This window comes from Pelophylax lessonae, assembly GCF_965119305.1.
Source record: "Pelophylax lessonae genome assembly, chromosome: 8".
Taxonomy (NCBI): Eukaryota; Metazoa; Chordata; class Amphibia; order Anura; family Ranidae; genus Pelophylax; species Pelophylax lessonae.
In genome coordinates, this window is record NC_138775.1 from 68,621,867 (window position 1) to 68,644,826 (window position 22,960).

The 22,960-nt window shown below is 40.9% G+C and overlaps 1 protein-coding gene across 17 annotated transcripts in view; it reads right to left on the minus strand.

The window, feature by feature from the left end:
• The window catches only part of CACNA1D (calcium voltage-gated channel subunit alpha1 D), a 537,366-nt gene that overhangs the window by 245,994 nt on the left and 268,412 nt on the right, over positions 1–22,960 (minus strand). For all 17 annotated transcript variants that reach the window (XR_014225629.1, XM_082266515.1, XM_082266513.1 and 14 more), the window contains exon 9: positions 10,811–10,980. Coding sequence is in view for 16 of the 17 variants with exons in the window: in XM_082266515.1 (XP_082122641.1) it covers positions 10,811–10,980 (170 nt within the window). In the remaining variant the exon portion in view is untranslated. The remainder of the gene's footprint in view (positions 1–10,810; positions 10,981–22,960) is intronic.

Genomic DNA, 22,960 nt, shown 5'->3' on the forward strand with positions numbered 1-22,960 from the left:
GGTTAATAGGTTACGTTTTAAACCCCAAAATAAGAATTTAATACATTGCTGCATTAGTTTATTTTTTTCAAGCTTTTTTCTCTTTATCCTCTCCTTGTGATCTTAAAAATAACACAATTTGTGTTTATAATGATTTCTCCATTGTGTCTATCAATGCAGCCATATTCATCCCCACAGGTTGGACCTCAAACGTGTCTGCCTTTGTTCATCTCTATTACATGATGGATTGTTGGGATGTGTAGTCTACACAAGAAAGATAAAGATGTTGGAGCTTTCAATAAATCTCAGAAATATCAAGCACATTGCATTTCTGGGAAGATCAACAGGCATTTTCTGTACTCACTGAAAATGTTCTTAGCCTGAAATGAAAAATTAATGCAGCGCCGCATCTAAGAACTGGTAAGCTGCAGTATATATATATATATTTTTTTTTTTTTCGTTTTTAGGTTTGAATACGCTTTCATGATCTAAACAGCTGTAGTCAGAAGCTATAGAAAAGTTATTCCTTATTTGGGGGCATTACATTACTGGACCCTGTGTAATCGCTGCTTGCAAGATGACCTGCTCACTGCATGAACTCCAGAATGTTTGTCACTATTACACCCCAGCCCGGGTTCCCACCTTGTATTATCAATCCGTTGGCTGCTGTTACATAAGGAAAGCTGGCGTCTGCAGCGAGGTGTTTGAGCTCACAGCGTGGATTTGGCATAAATCAGGCGCTGTCTCTGTGAATGTCTGTTTCCTGCTGTTTAATACATTAGATCAGCTCCAGTGACGGCTTTGCAATGTATTTCTCGCGTGGCTATCCTACAGGCATATTGTGCGCACAGCAAATTACCACTCACTTGTCAGAATTCTGCTAGTGTACCAACTCAACCTTTTCAATGCGCTCTTTCATCGCAGCGTGTGTAACAAACAGCGCTATAAATATTTACAAACTCCAAAACAGCAGGCTTTGATCTAGAGCATCAGTAGACGCCTTCTGGATTTAGGTCCAGGTTCTAGGCTCTGCCCTTCACACACAGCTTCACAATACATTGAAAGACAGAAGCCCTGCAAACAGCTCTATTTTGGCAGTAAAAACAGTACTATCATGTTTTATATAGGCATAGAGAAATTAAAGCTGGCCATAAGATGGATCACTTTTTTTTTCAGGCAGCAGGCTGAATGAAAAAAAAGAATACAAGATTCCTCCATCTACGCAAGTCGTTTGTTTCCTTTATCTGGCCTGTGGGGCATTATTTCCCTTACTGTCAGCAACAGTAGGGCATTGTTCCTGCCACTGACACCAACATTAGGGCACTATTCCTCCCTCTGACACCATTGATGGGGCACTATTCCTCCCTCTGACACCATTGATGGGGCACTATTCCTCTCACTGACACCATTGATGGGGCACTATTCCTCCCATTGATATCAACAATAAGGCACTATTTGTCCCATTGACAACAATGTTGGGGCACTATTCCTCCCATTGACAACAATGTTGCGGCACTATTCCTCCCATTGATATCAACGATGGGGCAGTATTCCTCCCATTGATATCAACGATAGGGCACTATTTCTCCCATTGACACCAATGATGGGGCACTATTCCTCCCATTGATATCAACGATGGGGCAGTATTCCTCCCATTGATATCAACGATGGGGCAGTATTCCTCCCATTGATATCAACGATAGGGCACTATTTCTCCCATTGACAATAATGTTGGGGCACTATTCCTCCCATTGACACCAATGATGGGGCACTATTCCTCCCATTGATATCAATGATAGGGCACTATTCCTCCAATTGACACCAATGATGGGGCACTATTCCTCTCATTGACATCAATGATCGGGCACTATTCCTACCACTGACACCAATGATGGGGTACTATTCTTCCCACTGACATCAATGATGGGGCACTATTCCTCCCATTGTTATCAATGATGGGGCACTATTCCTCCCACTGACACCAATGATGGAGCACTATTCCTCCCATTGATATTAATGATGGAACACTATTCCTCCCACTGACAACAATGATGGGGCACTATTCCTACCACTGACACCAATGATGGGGTACTATTCTTCCCACTGACATAAATGATGGGGCACTATTCCTCCCATTGTTATCAATGATGGGGCACTATTCCTCCCACTGACACCAATGATGGAGCACTATTCCTCCCATTGATATTAATGATGGAACACTATTCCTCCCACTGACACCAATGATGGAGTACTATTCCTCCCATTGATATCAATGATGGAACACTATTGCTCCCACTGACACCAATGATGGGGCACTATTCCTCCCATTGATATCACTGATGGGGCACTATTCCACCCATTGATACCACTGATGGGGCACTATTCCTCCCACTGACCCCAATGATGGGGCACTATTCCTCCCATTAATACCAATGATAGAACACTATTCCTCCCACTGACAACAATGATGGGGCAAACTATGTAAACTAGGCAGACCACTGTTTTGTCAGGAAGTAAAAGAGAAATCTTGTGTTTCAGCTAATCTAAAACACTGATCTCTGTTTTCCACTAGTGCATCCACTCCCCCCACAGGTAGAAAGCACTCCCTAGGAGCACACTTAACCCCTTGATCGCCCCTAGGGTTAACTCCTTTCCTGCCAGTGGGATTTATACAGTATCAGTGCATTTTTTTTTTTTTAGCACTGAACACTGTATTGGTGTCACTGGTCCCTAAAAAGTGTCACTTAGTGTCAGATTTGTCCGCTGCAATGTCGAAGTCACCCTAAAAATCACTGATCATTGTCATTACTAGTAAAAACAATAAAAAAAAAATAAGTCTATAAATCTATCCCATAGTTTGTAGATGCTATAACTTTTGTGCAAAGCAATCAATATACACTTATTAGGATTTTGTTTACCAAAAATATGTAGCAGAATACAAATTGGCCTAAATTGATGAAAAAATTTTATTTTTTTATTTTTTTTATTGGGAATGGTTTATAGCAGAAATTAAAAATATTGCTTTTTTTTTTTTTTCAAAATTTTTTTATTTTTTTTGTTTATAGCACAAAAAATAAAAACCACAGAGATGATCATATACCACCAAAAGAAAGCTGTATTTGTTGGAAGAAAAAAAAAGAAATAGTACATCAATTTTATTTGGGTACAGCGTGATTGTCAGTTAAAGCATCGCAGTGCTGTATCGCAAAAAATGGCCTTGTTAGGAAGGGGGGAAAACCTTCCAGAGCTGAAGTGGTTAAAGGGGCAAACAGGATAAGTGTGCTTTCTCTGAAAATTTACTTATCCTTAAATCACTTTAGAGAAAAACACATCTCTATAATATATGGATGTTAAACACTTAACATTTTGAGCACAAAAAAAGAGAGCCGTTTTAGGACAATTTACATTTACAAAACCATAAACTCGTATAACCTTAAGATAATTCAAGACAAGGCGACAGCCAGTGATTTTATTATTATTCGATATACCGCTGGTAAGAGTAAACTGTTAAAACTGTCATAACCATTAGTAGACTATTTCATTCAGCTCATGCTGTTCTTTTACGACATGAACTCAAATGCACCTCACTGCACACTTTAGCAATTGTATGGCGAGCCATTTAAAAAGATGTGACTTCCAAGTTGCAGAAGTTGCCTGCCTATACAGTATTTGGAAAGTTATCCTTGCACACAAGACACCCCATATATGTCCTCAATGCAAAATTACATCATCTGCATTCAAGATACAATGTGCATGCTGCAAAAACCTATTGAATGAATTCCCCATTGTATGTGAAAGTGGTGCATACTATACCTCCAGCATGTCTAGATGTAATTTATACATAGTGCGCTTCTCAAGCTGCATAATACAGGCATTTGGAGCCACTTTTCCAAGCAAAAAAATGTCTCTTGTACATAGTAGTGATCGACCCATATCGTTTTTTCATTGCCGATACCGATATTTTGGTCATTGTGTATCGGTATTGGCCGATATAGGCCGATATTTTCGTGCATTTAGAAAAAAAAATGTATCTTTATTTTTTTTACTTGACAGGTACTCTTGTGGAGGGATTTTGGGGTCTAAAATACCCCAAACCCCTCCTCTGCACTTAAAAGCATTCAAAACGCCAAGTTTGGATGTTTTGAATGATGTCTTCTTTTTTCATCTGGTGCCAGTACCCGGGTTTTTGCATGGAGACCCGATCAGAACCAAATGCGGCTTTGATCGGGTGTTCAGCGGCCATGCAGGCTGGTTGCCCAGGTCTCCCGGTGGGATGGGAGACCCAGGCAAACCGTGGAAGGCGGCGGAAGGGGGGGTGTCCCCTCCCGCTCCTTGTAATGACAACCAAGTGGCTTCTCAGCCGCATCGGTTGTCATTACAAGACAGCCGACCGTCGGCTATGGACGCCGGTACCGGGGTGATGTCTCTAGCTGCAGGCATCACTTCTGTACAAGCACTTTCTGAAATATCGGCAATATCGGTAACCTCCAGGGCCGATTCCGATATATCGGGGAAAGTGCATATCGGCCCTCGATATATCGGTCGATCCCTAGTTCATAGTGCATTGCAAGCCTTTGCTTTGCCATCACATCGGTTTACTTTATTTCTCTATCACCCCCCCCCCCCCCCAGTATACCTCGTATACTTGCTTTACACACCCACAGCTCGATGCAGCACCACCGGCTGAAGGAGGTACCTGCTACTTCTGGGTATGGAAGAGCAGGTGATAGTGATGGGCAGGAAATACATAGCCAAGCCCAACTGCAGCGACTTGTAGCTTACACAGAGCTTTTGTTCCTGGGGACTGAACAGAGATGCAGGGTATCAAAAGGAAGATAAGTATATGCGCTAGGGAGGGCTTAAAGTGGTAGTAAACCGAAAACAAAAAATGTAATATATTGCAGCTTACAAAGCATTAGATGTGGTGGCTGCATTTGTTTTTGTTTTTAGGCTTTTTCCCCTCTGTTTTCAACTGGTAATCTGGTCAGTAACACCCTTCCTGTATTAGAGAGCCCTTTTACAGTAACACTGTCATTTTGTGGGATAGGAGTGTTAAATTTACTAGCAGATTTAAATAAACTGACAAATTGAAGCCAAACTCCAGCTAATACTTTATAAGCAGTTATGGCAAACAGTTTTATTTTGCTTTTGGGAATAATAGTTTTACCAATTTGGCCCTGCATACTGCACTAATAGATGTGCCTGCTGGACGTGCTATATTAAAGTGGATGTAAACTCTCACATATACCCAGTGAAGTGAACAGCCTCAGATGATACACAGATATGAAACAAATCTCCCTACATAAGTTTTACTTGTATATCTGCTGTCTTCAGCTTTCCATATTCTTCACAATGTGCAGATCCAGTTACAAATTTTTCTTCTGATTTCAGCAGAAGGAGGGGAGTCTTGGCATACACTGTGTGTGAGCTAATTGGAGGAAAGGCAACCCCCCCCCCCTCCACATAGGCAGAGGTATGAAGAAACTTGAAGAGCTGTGCTGTGAATAGACCAGCTCTCTGCTTATCTGTCTCTAAGTCCCTTCCCTGACACACATTTTTTGCTGCATTTATCTCCTGGGTCTGAGAGCTTGTCGGAAGTTACCATGCTGATAACAGAGGAGGGAGCAGAAGAAAGACACAGAAATTAGGGCTTTGGAGAGAGATAGGTAAACACTACAGATATATGTGGTCAGATCCCAGGTCAGATTTCCAGCATGGGGTTTACATCTACTTTAACTGTATGTAGCCTCATCTACATACATTATACAGTACTGTGTTCCGGCTGTGGAATGCAAACTTCCCGTCCCATTCTTAGAACAAAATAGGGTCTGGCTGACCACTGCTCACCCAGTCACAGGAAGATTTGTATTCTATGAATGAATACAAAACTTCCTCTGATTGGATGAGGTGGCGATTATGGTTTCATCTGCCCACTTCTTCCTCCCAAATGAAGCTTTGTATTCATTCATAGAACACAAAGATCCCAGTGAATGCCTGAGTGCTCAGCTCAAATCTATTTTTTACTGGAAGTGGGATGAGAAGTTCTCATCCCACTTCTGGAACACAGTGCTGTATACTATATGTAGCAGGAGCTACATACAGTTAGGATAGAGCGTCTGCCAAGTGCACCTGTAAGTGCAGTAAATACTTGCCAGCCTGGCCCAAACAATTTAAAGGGGCTTTAAACATGGAGTTAGGCTTTAATTAAAGTGAACGTCACCTTTTGTGAGCAAAGCATTAGTTCACTTTAAAAATGGATCTTTCTGTGACTTTACAAGTCTGCATGAATAAATTCCTGACTTGTCACAATATATAGAAACAGTATCATTTTTTGAAAAATCTTCAGCTTTCATCTTTAAAAAAGAAGTCTGTGAGCTCCAGTCAAGTAACTCTGCTAGGCTAAGATTATGTCATCAGCCTGCTGCAGGCAGGAGAAAACATTTCCTCAGTCTCCAAGTGGTGAGAGGCTGCAGCAGAGGCCTGATCTGTACCAGACATTTATGAACACAGTCAAGAACTGACAGGCACCCAGATTTACATGACCGTGTCGTCTCTGAGCCAGTATCTAAGTCTGGGAAGTAGATGCTGGTCCTTTATGGTTTCAGAACAAAGATGGCACCATGCACCAGATGAAGGCACTTCAGGGGTAGTACTGTGAATGCTGTTATAGGTATTAAATACATTTACACATTACTTAAGTGGGGTACACACTAGTAGAAAATCTGCCGAAAATTCGAAATCTGGAGTTAGGCTTTAATTAAAGTGAACGTCACCTTTTGTGAGCAAAGCATTAGTTCACTTTAAAAATGGATCTTTCTGTGACTTTACAAGTCTGCATGAATAAATTCCTGACTTGTCACAATATATAGAAACAGTATCATTTTTTGAAAAATCTTCAGCTTTCATCTTTAAAAAAGAAGTCTGTGAGCTCCAGTCAAGTAACTCTGCTAGGCTAAGATTATGTCATCAGCCTGCTGCAGGCAGGAGAAAACATTTCCTCAGTCTCCAAGTGGTGAGAGGCTGCAGCAGAGGCCTGATCTGTACCAGACATTTATGAACACAGTCAAGAACTGACAGGCACCCAGATTTACATGACCGTGTCGTCTCTGAGCCAGTATCTAAGTCTGGGAAGTAGATGCTGGTCCTTTATGGTTTCAGAACAAAGATGGCACCATGCACCAGATGAAGGCACTTCAGGGGTAGTACTGTGAATGCTGTTATAGGTATTAAATACATTTACACATTACTTAAGTGGGGTACACACTAGTAGAAAATCTGCCGAAAATTCCTGTCCGAGGTAAAATCGTACTATTTTCGGCTAGTGTGTACACAACTTTCAGGAGCTGATGCCGTCATTTTCAACGAAAAAAAAAACGAAGGGACAAACACCAAAATTTTTATCGTCCGTCCCCAGATGACCAATTTTCGTTTAATGTGTATGCAGTACGTCCGCGAAAAATCGGATACGAAAGACCGCGCATGATCTGAAGTGGCTGACGACCCGGAAGTCTAGGAACAAACTTCCCAAAAAAAAAAATAAATCGGATGAGAAATTTTGTGAACATTATGCACTGTCAACTAAAAATGGTTATGACCGCTGAGCAATAGAGAGAAAAATCGGAGGATATTTCGTCCAATTTTCATCAAGTGTGTACGAGCCTTTAGCATGCATGCATGCACAGAAAATGCGAAGTCTGCTCTAAAGACTAATTGTTAAATCAGTTTTTGCAACAGACTACACAGCTTCTAATATCTGTTGGGTATTTAAATGGCAAAAACTTCCCACTGTAGTTTTATTTACGGATGGCCTCCTAAATGTTTCAATTTTAGGATTTTAGCATATGAGGAACCCACTATAAGGAGTGATACCATTACTCAGTTATATAGACTTCAGTAATGCAACAGAAATAGGAAATCCCTTAGGAAGACCATGTTCTGTCTCATTTGGAGGGACTGTCTTTTTTGGGAATGATCTTTTTGTCCTTTGTTCTTTAAAAGTCCTTCTTTTAACATACAGTGTACCCAAAACTGAGGTTTTAAATATGTGCTAATGGTGAAGGGTAGATCACTCACTTACCTCTCATATCTTTCAGAGATTCGATTTATAGGTTGTTCTCAAAGTAGTATCTGGTTCCAACCCACACCACCATCACTCTTCACCAAATCCCACCAACCTCATAATAGTCATGGAATCTGTACAAATTTGGTAGCCCTTGCAACTATCTCTACATGTACCAACTAATGATAATATAAAGATGTAAAGTTCATAAAAAATTCAACAAATGAACACATATTATTCATTTATAATTAAATTAAAAGTGCAATCAATACAAAAAATCCTCTTCTCGCAGTGATAACACTCTGATGTCCATCTCACAGTGATGACCATGTGGAAACTTTGTGGTATATTCCCATCACTAAATATACAGAGCACACCAGATAAATAAGACCCCCAAATTATAAGTAGGCCATAAAAGGCTCACATTTGTGAAAATTCAGATCCTATTGGTGCCAGTGAATGAACTCAGATGCTTTCCAGTCTTAGTAATAAGGTACATAAAGTACAATTTCTCCAAACATAAAATCAGCCATCTGCAAGGATATTGGTTATTCTTGCATAGACAGAAAAATCTTTCTATGGCCTAATATTGTTTACAGTCATCATGTTGTGTAGCCATGCTACTCAGTGGACAGTATCCCTACTTGCTGGAGTATCTCAGACTGTCATCACTACACAGGGCTGTTTTGGGGGCCGATGTTGCTCAAGGCAAACATTTTTAATGCCTGTCCACCGTGTAGCAACTAGGCAGTCAGCTCGGTAACATAATAACTGTGGTTTTACAAGGCATAGCATTACGACAGAGGAGAGTCCAGCGTGGACACTCTGGCCTCAGTGCCATCCACCAACGTGCCTCCATGAGTGACACCTGAAGCAACAACCTCAACTGGCCTTATTGGGTGGCACAGCAGCAAAAAGGAGTCTGTTTTTATTATTTCATTTTACGTTAAAGATAAACTCTAGAAAATATTTGGAATGCATAAAATAATGTAAATCTGTATTCATTCATTGAATATTACAATGTTATTTTTTAACGCAAGCTGTGTAAGAACCTGAGTTTGACCTGTTATCAGCGTCTTGCATTGACATTGTGCAGCACAGCTTAGACTCAAAGAGGGGGAAGCAGTATCAGTAGGCAATCAGTGGGTGGCAGTGCTTATGTGATAACAAAGAAAACGGTTATTGGAGAATAGAGCATAGATACAGATACAAGATGAGCTCATCAGCTCAATGCTTCTCCTGTTCCAGTCACAGGCTGGGGAAGGGACAAGACCTGTAAGGTCCCTTTCATACAAGGAATCCGATCTGGTCCACCTGTCTGTTTTCCAGGCAAACCCGATTGGATCCTCCATTCCTCCATTGTCTTCTATGGGTAGTCGGATGTAAACAGACTTGTGTCCATTTACTCCCGGCTATAGCCGATCCAATCCGGCAAAAACAAATGAAAGGAGATCTATTCCCATCCGTCTGGCTCGATCAGATTGAAAGGCAGTCTGGTGTATATTGACATAAGTTCTGTTTACATCCGACTGCCCATAGAGCAGAGCGGGCTGTGTCCATGTCCGCTCTGCATAAGCTCCACTCAGCTCAGCTCAGCAGGGGATCAGCGGGACAGGTCCCCTGATGAGCAAAACCAGGTCTGGCCCATATGAAAGGGGTCTAAGTGTGACTAAACTGCAGCATAGAAGCATCAGATCTTGTGTCATGCCAAACAGGGCTGTGCTGTGTAGCAGAGCAGATTCAATCTCAGAACTGGGTGGATAATGAAGGGGAAACCCCAGAACTCATGGGTCTCAGTAACATTTTGACTGTTGAAGCCAGATTGAAAATGATATTTATTAGACAAACATGTAGGTAAACAAACATGTTTGGAGAGCAATTCAGTTACATTTCATTCTGTTGGTTTAATAAACATTGCTCTAACTTCCTAAGGACTTGTATTACAATTTATACATTCTGAAGTGGGTAGCACCTATCTATCTAAAGTTTCTTTGAAGTCAAATCTTCATTGAAATGCGGAATAGTTGTTCACAAAGGCTTGCTTACTTCTAGTAAACAACTGGACAGGTCTTCAAAAGCCTAGCTTGCAATCTAACAGCTGGAGGTGTAAATGGCTTTTAAACACAACAGCTGTTATACAATATGACTTCTCACAACATATAAATCCAATATATCTGCTTAATCATAAATACATGTTTGATAATCATAAATACATGTTTGATAATTGTAAATACATGTTTGATAAATAAAATGGCTGTTCCCTTTTCCCCATTAATAAAAATAGTAAAAACAAATCATATATGTATTTTTTTCTATGTAGTGAGCTGGAGTTCAGCTTTAATAAAATGTTATGCCATGGAAAGCTTCTCCTTTTGTATTTGTGCCGAGATGACCTCTAATAAAATAAATGATATAGTTTAGATAAAGAAAAAATAATCACGTTCTCTTCCAAATATAATTTTGCCAACACTAGTGCTTTTACTTGGCTCCGGAGCAGTCCTCGCCCCTTTAAATCTCCAGCTGACTTAACTGTCTGAGACTGACAACTACCTAGTTAATGCTGATTACAGGAAACATCTTGAAGGGGAAGGCGAGGAGGCTTAAAGGTATAAAAATAGTGTGTTTTCACTGTGGCTAATCACTACGTGCCAAACACAAGGTGTATATTAATGTAATGCAGGTGTAAATCTAGACACATAATAGGACTAACATGGAGGGTAGAATTACCCGTTATATTGTTATACTGGGTTCAGGTCAGATTTGAATACATACTATTGCGTTTTCCTTCTTCATCTCCCTCCTCATCATTCTCAGGATCAATGTCCTCAGCTTGGGTGATCCAGTCTAGGTAACCCTTCAGGTCTTCTTCAAGCTGTTGTTTCTCACGCAGTTTCTGAAAGTCCCCTCTAGCTTTCGCCTTTTCTCTTTCCTTAGAAAACTCACTACACAGGGCCAAGAAAAAGGAAATCTACCATAAACACATGAATTATGCAGAACCAGCAATAAAATAACACACAAGCAAAGCACGGAAATAATTTGTGAAAAGCAAAGTTCTTCATGCAAAGCTTTCAAATTTGCAGATATTTAAAGGGCAACTCCAGCTAAATTGTTGAATTCACATATATAAGATCTATTTGATGGGCCAGATCAACTAAAACACATACTGTACGTCTATAATCAACCCAGAACTGGTATGCTCAATGGCTGCATACGATAAAAGAGTGGTATCCATGACCCAGCTTTAATTCTCCTTCACGTCTCTAACGTCCCTGCTAGGATCTATGGAAGCGCAATCGTTCGTCACCTGTTGAATGCTGCTAAGGCCTGTGTCCCCCTTTACTGGAAGAAGCCCTTGGCACCATCTGTATCGGATTGGTTTCGTAGAGTGGAAGACATTAATAAAATGGAAGACCTGCTTCTTGCCGCACAACACAAACAGAAACAATACGATAAAACCTAGGGACTCTGGAATCTATTTATTCTCTCTGAGGAGGGGAGACAGTTGCTGGCATTGTAATTTAGTATATTCCGCCCAATCTACCTGTATGGAGTAAGGGAAACTGGGTCTCTGTACCCTTCGTCAGTATTTGATACCGTCCGTACCCCGCTCCTACCAGTTTTGATAAAATGGGAAGTCAGTATGGGAGGAGAAGGAGTGGAGGAAACTGTATTATATATCGGTGGTGGATGCTGGGGGGTAATGTGGCAGGGGATGTGGAGCTTATGCAAACATTGCTCTGTTGACTCTTTCCCCACTGTGGGGACACTACTTTATGCGAGATCCTTGCCTTGTTCTTCCCGCTGATGTCTATTTTATGCATTCCATTTATGTACCGTCCGCTGTATCTTTCCCCCTCTGGTTTCAAGTGAATGTATCCTGTGTTTTGGTTTGCTGTACTCTTCTCGAACCTTTAATAAAGTTATATTTGCAAAAAAAAAAAAAGAGTGGTATCCCTCTTTACAGCCTGAAGTTCTACAGATTCTGCTCCTTTGACCTGTCTCCAGCCTGCTCTAATATCAGCACACCATGAGCTCTCATTTAACACACCTAACTACCTCTCTTACCCATTATCTTATATGGCAGACACTCCATCTGCATGTCTGATTTCAAGCTGTAGCTTGGCAACATAATAAAAAGATGAATTTCAAATAATTGCATTAGCCTAATTGAAAATAAATAATTTTATGGTTTTTGAAGGAATACGAAAATGAACTAAGCATTTTTATATAAAATTTCCTGGAGTTGGCCTTTAATGTATTACAAGGATGACACCTGATTACAAAGCATGGAAAAGACAGTATACTTATTAGGACTTATACAAAAACTAGAACAAGTAATAGAAAAAGATATTCCCAAAAAGGGACAGATCCTTATTACAACAATACCAGGAAGTTGATTGGCTGCTAAAGGAAGCACTTTCACTAGTTTTGATCTAGTTTTCATATTAACAGGATACAACATATCACAATGACATACATTTGTAACATACAGAGCACAATCTAGGACTTTGATTTTAAAGTAAAAGTTTAAATATAAAATATCAAGATTTTGTCCTGAACTCATTATATAGTAAGGGACATTCACTCCAGTGTGTTTCATATACACAAGTTATACTGTGTGTTATCACAATGCATGGAATGCAGTGTGTTGTGTTGCAGTGAACAGCACATCAATGTAGCCAAGTAGTGCACCGCTTCCTACATCAATTTACATTTGTGCATGATGCGCTATATTAATAAAATTAGGGCATGTCTGGATTTATGTGAATCAGCAGCCAATTGAAATTAAAAGGGTTACCTTAACATGTACCTTAACCTCTTGTGTGCTACTATGACCAAACAGAGCTATGTTGTATTACTATATATACCAATGTCACCCAAACACTGAAAAAAGAATAGCTGTTCAACTAAGAACCTGATTGGTTCCAGTAAGAAAATATACATAGTTTTGGTTTCAGATACTAATAAAATGTAATGTCTGACCCAAATAGCCCTGTACCTTTAATACACTAGGTGGTCCATTTACTAAAAAAGTTGATCCATTTACACAGCTGTGACAAATAATCCCCAAAATGTGTCTAATATTTTTATTTCCTATGATCATCACCTTCATCTAATGGACATAATGCAATATTTTTCTGCAATACTTCAATCATAAAAATATTGAATTAAGCCCACTAGATAGAGCAAGCAATCATAATAAATAAACATGTTTGACACTTTACGGGAGTTACTACAGCTATGTGAATGCGGAGACATCTTCAGATGTAATTTCAAACATTAGCTGCATTTACTTATCTGTAGCAAAGTATCACTTATTAACTTAGTTTGGATCTAAGTCTACCAAAAGTCCTTTTCAACCTAACAGCACAGCATATGCTAAAAAACTTGACATTAAGGCCAATTAGGCCTGCCCCTAGGCCAACTCTTATCAATTACATGACCGCTTGTTTGAGAAGAAAGAGGTTGGCCTTTTAATATATAGAAGCTCTTCAGTTCACAAGCAGTTTGCTGTTTCCTTGGGCAGAAGAATAACTAACTCTTGTGGATCAAATTTTTACCAATGGCTTGCGACTTGCCCTGTTTATTTAAAGGATAACTCCACTTTCGTGGGGAAAAAATAGCAAATAAAGAAAAAACAATATAGCGTTTACAATTGCGACACTAATCATTGAATGTTATTAACCACTTGCCGACTGCTCACTAGAGCTCTACTGCGGCAAATTGGTTCGTTATCGTCTAGCGACGTAGACCTACGTCGCCAGACACTCCCCTTTCTCAGCGGCGCGCGCCGCCGGAGGCTCGCTCCCGCTGTATTCAGTCACAGCGGGAGTCGGGCCAGGGGAGGATCGGCAGTGATCACCGCCGCTCTTCCCCGATCGTCGGGGAATCGAGTTTGGAGATCTCAGGTGGTTGACTGTGACTGCCACTGTAACACCAAACTGTGGGTAACAAATGGAACAGGAAACCTCCCACAGCTTATCCCTGGCTCTCTTTCCAATCCTTTTAACATTTAAAACCATCTGACTACTGGAGCCATGATTCATACAGCTAGAAAGATATTCTCTTTCACAAGATTATCCTCACAACCTTCCCATACTCCTATTTTTGGGGACCCCAATTTCCCCCTGGGAACCGTAACTTTAGATGCCTACAACAGGCTCTTGGTTCTCCTATCAGAAATCTAGGGAAATTCAAAAAAGTAAAAAAATCTCCATGTGGTGCAACCATCATAGCATGCAGTTTATGTGTGCAATTTTGTTTATCCCAAACCAAAACTATTATAACAAAAATAATAAGAAATGGTAATAAACGATACATTTAAAATTGCAAAACATTTATTGAAGCACACAATATGAAAAAAAGGAAGGATAACCCCAGACCAAAAATAAAACCCAGTTGATCCTCCACTTGATTCCTGGAGTGCCCTTCAGCACTGCCACTTGCTGACATCAATTCCTTGCATGGAAGCCCTGCATTGCTCCTTATGCTGTTTTAAGCTACTTGTAATCCCCAGATGACAACATCCTTTCCTTTATTACAAAATAGAAAAAGGCCCTATTCACTGCTTTCATGATAGAGCAAAGAGATAAAATCATACCTCTCACACACAAATCCTCCATAGCTAACATGTTGCATGAGTAAGGATACACAATATTGTACTGAGTCCCTTCTCTGCTGTACATATTTATTGAACAGATCCCAGATCCCTGTTGGCACTGCAGATTTGAGGCAGGGACTATGCAACATATACTTCAGGAGTGCAAACATGTCCGTCTCATCCCAATGACAGTCCAGTGGGTGAAACTGCATACCATGTCCAATGACCTAGAAAAGACCCTGGCTGTGTGACTCTTACACCTGACCAAGCTCCCCCTTTCTAAATACAAAAGATCCTTACTAAACACTTAAACAGCAATGCAAGATCATTTATACCACTTGTCTGGAAGAGATACCCCACATACCGCATTCCTATGGTCAACAAACTTATGGAAATGGAGAATCGAAAAAGGCTCCCTCAAAAATGCAGAGGAAAAATTTTGAATGACTTGGGCCTGGATTTATTTTACTGTTACTCCCTCCTACCATACTCTTTAAACCCATTCTACCTGAATATATATATATATATATATATATATATATATATATATATATATATATATATATATATACCTACAGAGCTATCAACGTATGGACACCATTTCCAAGACAAGGTGATGAGGATTTCTGGGGTACGCCAGACATGTATGCTTCAATCCTGTCCCCCGTTTCCACCAGAGAAAGAGATGTACACCGTTTAGGCAGTTTGGAACTTCACAGCCAGCCTTGGGTGCAGGACCTCGGATCGCCACCACAGACAGGATACAAGAGAAATGTCCACACACCAGGCAATAGCTAACGATAAAAGGCTTTATTGAACAAGGATGCAAGGTACAGCAAAATGGATGGTAGACATGTTTCACGCGACTTCAAGCATGCTGTGAGTCATGTGAAACATGTCTACCATCCATTTTGCTGTACCTTGCATCCTTGTTCAATAAAGCCTTTCATCGTGAACTATTGCCTGGTGTGCGGCCATTTCTCTTGTACCCCCTTTCCACCAGCCTGGCCCCTGTTTGCGCTATGAATGGGCTCATGTCACAGGACATGTCACTCAGACCTAGGCTAGAATGGCATTATGGGCGGGGCTACTGAAAAAAAAGAAAGAGCCATCTCCGAAAAAAAATAAAATAGTATTATTATTATTGCAGGTGGGGGGGGGGGGGATACATTATTTATGGCACATCAACAGATAACGTTTTTTGTACTTGCAGTGTGTTTAAAGGGATAAAGCATTGGGAAAATGTGCATGTATACCAGAGATTATATTTTTTCCCTTTTTATAAGTATGAGAATGCCTTAACCCTAGTCGCTCCTACTGATGCTGTTGGAAGAGCTGAAACTTAGGGGCAAGAATCTTTAGTTTCACTAGTAAAGGTCAACTGCACAGGAACATGTTTAAATCACTTTAATGATGCAAATGGCAATCAGTGACTGTATTATTTCATTGTTCATTTAAGCAATGGTTCATAAAACCATGAATACCCCATAAAACAGTCTGAACATACTCTAGCCACTATAAAATGAAATCACTTTCAAGTTTTAGTATCATTTAAACTTCTGCTTACTGAAAATGTCACTGAGAGTCCGTGGAAATAATGGGACCAGAATGCTGATGTGAATATTTATCAGTAGTCTTGTAATCCTCTGCAACTATCAAAGGATACCTCCACTAAGATATATTTATATTTAAATATCCACACTGTGGACACTGTGTCAGGAACACTACAGCCCTTTTTCTTGAAAATATGTAGTGGTTATGCAGGGCTGTATATTATTATGATAATATTATAACACAGGATGTATATAACGCCGATAGTTTACGCAGCGTTTTACAACATAATACCATGTTACGGTATCCCAGTGTCTGATAACTTCAAAACAAGTTGGTTTTAGAGCAAAGGGAAGTGGAGTAAAGTACAGGTCCACTTAACCACTTAGGTCCGGTTACACTGATGCGATGCGGGAAGGCTGCGAATCTGCAGCCTGTTCCCGCATCGCACACGCACCCCCGGCAGTTCACACTGCCATATGCGATACGCTGGGGGTGTCAATGTAATCTTAACGACACCCCCAGTTTGATCGCATATCGCAGTGCGATCGTGCAGTTCGCACAGGATCGGATCGCACAAGTGTGAACCGCTGTGCGATCCGATCCTGATGCGGCTTCCAAAAAGGGTCCCTGTGCGTGTTTGCTGCGGCTGCAGTGCGAATTTAGCCATACAAAGTGTATGGCTAAACTCGCACCGCACAGCCGATCGCATGTAATGAAGGAGCAGTGCGCTCCGACATTACATGCGAACCTGGCACTCGCACAAGTGTGAACCGGGGCTTAAGGACCGCCCGCCACAGTTATACTGCGGCAGGCTGGCCCTCCTGCGCAAACTGCTGTAGGTATACGTCGGTCACGCGCCTGCAGCTAGGGGGCGCTCCCGTCTCCACTCGTCTGCGGGGACTCTGATGTACGGGGCAGGTGGCTCCGATTGCCGCCTGACACCAGCGATCGTTCCCCGCTGAGAGAGAAGGACGGTCAGATGTTGTAAACACAGCTGACCGTTCTTCTTTCTGGAATGATCACAGAGCTCCTGTGACCCTTCTATATAAGATCACAGGTCTCTGTGATCATTTCACAAGCCCCGCCCCCCTACATTTAGAAACACGCCCCTAGGTACACATTTAACCCTTTGATCGCACCTGGGTTAACCCCTTCCCTGCCAATGGCGCAACTACAGTAACAGTGCATATTTTTAGCACTGATTACTGTAGTAATGTCACTGGTACCCCAAAAGTGTCAAAAATGTCAGTTAGGGGTCAGATCTCTCCACCGCAATGTTGCAGTCCCACAAAAAAAACGCAGATCGCTGCCATTACTAGTAAAAATAAAAACAATAAAAATGACATAAATCTTTCCGTTTGAGGACGCAATAACTTTTGCGCAAACCAATCAAAATACGCTTATTGCGATTTTTTTTTACCAAAAATACGTAGCAGACAACAAATTGGCCTATAATGTTAAAAATTTTGATTTTTAACATTTTTTTTTTTTGGGAATGTTATATAGCAGAATGTGGAAATTGAGGGAGGGGGTCTATTGATGCTGGCTGCTGGGAGATTTGTGGTTGCTGGGGAGGGTCTCTTGTTGCTGGCTGCATGGAGATCTATTTTACTGCTTTTCTTGTTATCATTACCAAATTCCATACAAATTACTTAGCACCACAAAATGATACTTCGCTCTGTATTCTATAAAAGGGGTGGTACTTAGAGGAGGGTGGGGGTGGAATACAAAAATGGTGATTAGAGATGGGTAGGGAGAAGAGACAAGCACTGACTCAGAAAGGGTGAGTTCCTGCACCTATTCTCTGAGAATTCTATTCTGCCCTGCTCAATAGAATCCACAACCAACAAATATGAGTCTGTAGAGTGACTAAATCAAACCCAAGAAGACCGTGGCAGCAAGAAACTGTGTGTATTGTCTTTGTCCTGGGACAGCATTTGTTACGTAGGAGATATGAAGTCCATTTTACAGACCAACTCTGACAATGGAGCAGTATGGAACTTTCGTTAGGCATCATGCTGCCCTAGGAACATTTGAATGATGATGCACTTTAGTACAGGCTCTGCCCCTTGTGTCATGATTCTTTAACCACAATTACTGGGATCTTTTTTACCAAAAATATGTGGCAGAATACAAATTGGCTTAAAATGATGAAAAATCTTGATTTTTAATTTTTTTTATTGTGAATTTTATATAGCAGAAAGTAAAAAATATTGTTTTATTTTTATTTTTTCAGAATTGTCACTTTTTTTGTTTATAGCGCACAAAATAAAAATCGCACAGGTGATCAAATACCACCAAAAGAAAGCTCTATTTGTGGGGGGAATAAAAAGGACATACATTCTATTTAGGTACAGCGTCGCACGACCGTGCAATTGTCAGTTAGAGTAATGCAGTGCAGTATCACAAAAAATGGCCTGGTCATTAAGGGGGTAAATCCTTCCGGTCCAGAAGTGGTAAATATGTACTAATACCAGAATGTGCTATTGGAGGCAGTAGGGGGATCTGTTTTATTTGAAAATCTATTTTGCAACTTCAAAAAACCTGCACACATGAAACAAGAGATTTTCATGTTTTCTGAAAATAAAGACCCCCCTGATTCTTCCTAACCTCCCCTGCACCCCTATAATTCTTTTGCTGATATCAGGAAATGACCAGAGGTTTGCAAAAGAGGGAAACAAAATAAGGAAAATTTATTGCAATTTTCAAATATTTAGGCAATGTGTTTACAGTGCTTGGCTCAGGTAGTGCTAAACTGTGGCTGACACATGGCAGTTTCCAGTTCCAGCACTAAACCTTGCAAGGATTCACCAGAGGCATTGAGAGCCCAAGTGCTAAAAACAAAGCTGGCTTAAATAGATGCTTTTGCGTTGCTGTTTTACAATGGCACCTGGGACTTAGTGGTTAAAGTTAATTTATAGGGAGATAAAAAATGAACCATGCCAACACCTATACATATTCTATAGTTTATAGAAGGGGTGACATGGGACAAGTTGGCCAGACTAGTGAAGACCGTGGAGAACAGCTTCAGACCATCAGTTGCCGCTACTGCATGGGATGTCCTGGAGATCACGTGACAGCCGATTCTGGTATTTATGAACCCAGGAACATTAGGAACATTCTCAAGTGAGTGTTTATAGAGAGGAGTATAAAAAAGAAATGTTTGAGTTAAGTAAAAAAAAAAAAAAAAAAAGATTTGTGGGAAAATAAACGAAATGCCCATTTTATATGAAAACACACTAGGTACACATGTTTGTGAATCGAATACTTCTACGAGAAAATTATCATGAGAAAAAATAAATAACACGAGGAATTAATATAACTTATCTATCTTAATGAACATCTCATGAGACGCTGATTCAAGTATGCAGATAAGGAGTTCTCATTTTATTTTTAATTTTTTTTTGTATACTTGTTTCCAGGCAGAAAGTATTAACCCTTTTACTGCCATGGACTTAGTTAGGGTTACGTCGGAATTGGACTTGCAACTAGCAGCTTGCAACTGGCAAGCTCCATGACCCTTTAACCACTTCTGGACCGGAAGATTTTCCCCCTTAATTACCAGGCCATAGTTTGCGATTTGGCACTGCGTTACTTTAACGGACAATTGTGCGGTCGTGTGACGCTGTACCCAAATAAAATTGATGCCCTTTTTTTCCACAAATAGAGCTTTCTTTTGGTGGTATTTGATCACCTCTATGATTTTTATTTTTTGCGCTATAAATAAAAAAAAGAGCGACAATTCTGAAAAAAAAAAATATATATATATATTTCACTTTCTGCTATATAACAGTCCCCAAAAATATGTAAAAATCTAAATTTATTAACATTTTAGGCCAATTTGTTTTCTGCTACATATTTCTGGTAAAAAAAATTGCGTATTTTGATTGGTTTGCGCAAAAGTTATCGAGTCTACTAACTACGGGAAGGATTTATGTCATTTTTATTGTTTGTTTTTTTTACTAGTAATGGCGGCGATCTGCAATTTTTAGCAGGACTGTGACATTGCGGCGGACAGATCGGACCCCTAACTGACATTTTTGACACTTTTGGGGGGACCAGTGACATTACTACAGTAATCAGTGCTAAAAAATATGCACTGTTACTGTAATAATGACATTGGCAGAGAAGGGGTTAACACTGTGGGTGATCAAGGAGTTAAATGTGAGCCTAGGGGAGTGATTCTAACTGTATGGGGGTTGGGCTTGTGAAATGATCACAGAGACCTGTGATCTAGTATAGAAGGATCACAGGAGCTCTGTGATCATTCTAGAGAGAAGAACGGTCAGCTGTGTTTACAACAGTTGACCGTTCTTGTCTCTCAGCGGGGAACGATCGCGGGTGTCAGGCGGAAATCAGGGCTGCCTGCCCCATGCATCGGAGTCCCGATGGGGGCGGGAGCGTGCTGCCTAGCTGCAGGCGTGCGACCGACGTAGCCCTACGTCGGTTCACGCAGGAGGGCCAGCCTGCCGCAGTATATATGCGGTGGGCGGTCCGGAACCGGTTAAGTAGTAGAAAAGCCTAAGTCTAATTTTTTCCCTCCTTGTACCTATCCTGGCTGACCTGTATAAAAAAGGTTCGGAGCTCTGAGGTTCTGTACCAAGAGTCCGCTTACTGCACATTGACAGCTCTCTGTTAGGGTTTGTGATTGGGAGCCAATGGAACAGGCTCCCGATCATTCGACTGCTGTGAAAACCAGCGATCACGTGATCAGGAAGCTGCTCCACCTCTTGGCGTTAACACTTACCTAAAGGGCCACCAGAAGGTGGTGGGAAGGGGATTACATTTTTTTTTTACAGTTTTATCTGCTTTAGCAAAAGTTTTGGAAGTTATGTTGAATCTGAGTGTGTTAATAATACATTTAGGGGGAGATTTTCTAAAACTGGAGTGTGCAAAATCCGGTGCAGCTCTGTATAGAAACCAAGCAGTTTCCAGGTTTTATTACCAAAGCTTAACTGAACAAGCTGAAGTTAGATGCTGACTGGCAACCTTGCATAGCTACACCAGATTCTGAGTGCTCCGGATTTAATAAATCTCCCTCTTAGACCCCGTTCACACTGGGGCGACGCTACTTGCCGGGGCGACCTCACAGGTCGCGGTGCGCAGCTCGCACCGCGACCTCGGAGCGGCCAGCACAGACTTCATATCATTGAAAACAATGCAGGTCGCTCCAGGTCGCCCCAAAGAAGCTCCGGACCCTTTTTCTAAGTTGGAGCGACTTGTGTCGCTCCTATTAGAACGGGTCCACAGCTACTCTATGGCAGGCGACCTACGGCGACCTGTCAGGCGACCAGGTCGCCCCAGTGTGAACGGGGTCTTATTGTCCATTCTACCATAGTATTGATAAACATTTGTACAAATATCATGCAGTTTTTACTAAAAATTCATACTCAGGTTTTATTTTTTCCAAACCGATAAAAAATGACACATGGTATGCTTTAGGCTATACTGAAAAGTTCCCATTGGTCAACTTTTTTGGTCAGTGGCTTATAATACATTATAGTCCCTTTAAGGAACAAAGTGAATTAATATGAATTTCCTCTGCAAATTGTTGCTGTGGCAACCTGAATAAAAAGACCTTCAAAATGTTATAAAGAAAAAAAAAGAACTGTAATGTTTTGGATTTAAATTATACATCTTGTCATGTTAAATTTACACTGTTAGCATTTTGCTGCAGGCGTTTTATTCTTTGTCAAGCGGACTATTTTGAAAGTGTTTAAATATATCACATGGCTTGGAATTACCGTAATCTCAAAATTAAGAGTGGTGGGAAGTGTCAATGGGCAGTATGTCACATTAGGAAATGCGTATTACATGGCACCCATAGTAAAATTACTATAACTAAAGACACATGTTCCAACTCTTAGATCATTTAATCAGGTTCTTACAGTGAATTGTTAAAGAGACGTAAAGTATATATTGGTATTGGTTTCAGCAGATTAGTATTTTGACCATTTTAGGTGTGGTCCCGAGAACTGGTCTAGATGGCAATTTGTTTAGAAAAAATACATCACCATGGATATTTTAATGTGAATTTTTGCCCAAACTAGCCTGGAAATGGGCTGCTCAAGTACCCAATGCAAGTCTCATCCTCCCATATACCTATATTTTGCAGAGCTCTGGAGGGGGTGTCTGGTTTGGCCAGCAGAAGGGAGCGGGGGGTACACTTAAGTATTTGAAAGGACAGGCAATCAAGCAAATATGTGACTGCACTGAATGGGCAAAGTACAGGTCCCTGTCCATTACTTAAAAAATGAAAGGCCAGTTCCCTGCAATAGAGGAGCTATTATACTCTATGGCAGCTATTATACTCTATGGCAGCCTGTGACCCCAACTCTCACTCATTTCCAACACTACACTCTGCATCAGACACCTAGGATTGTAAGGGCTCTTTCACACGGAGCGGACCGCATTGCGATCCGCTCCGGCACTTTTTTTTCACGGAGCGGATGACATTTGTGTCATCCGCTCCGTATGTCCGCATATCATCCCATCCTTTTGCGGATGATATACGGACATAATGTAAGTCTATGGGCATTGCGGATGTCAGCGGATGACACCGCTGACATCCGATTTTCCTTCCTTTCCGTTTTTTGAACGGAGGAAAAATAGGGTTCTGTTCCGTTCCAAAAAACGGAACAGAACTGAAAGGAAGAAAATCGGATGTCAGTGGATGGTATTCCACTGACATCCGCAATGCCATTGACTTACATTATGTCTGTAAATCATCCGCAGAAAAATAGGATGATTTGCGGACATACGGAGCG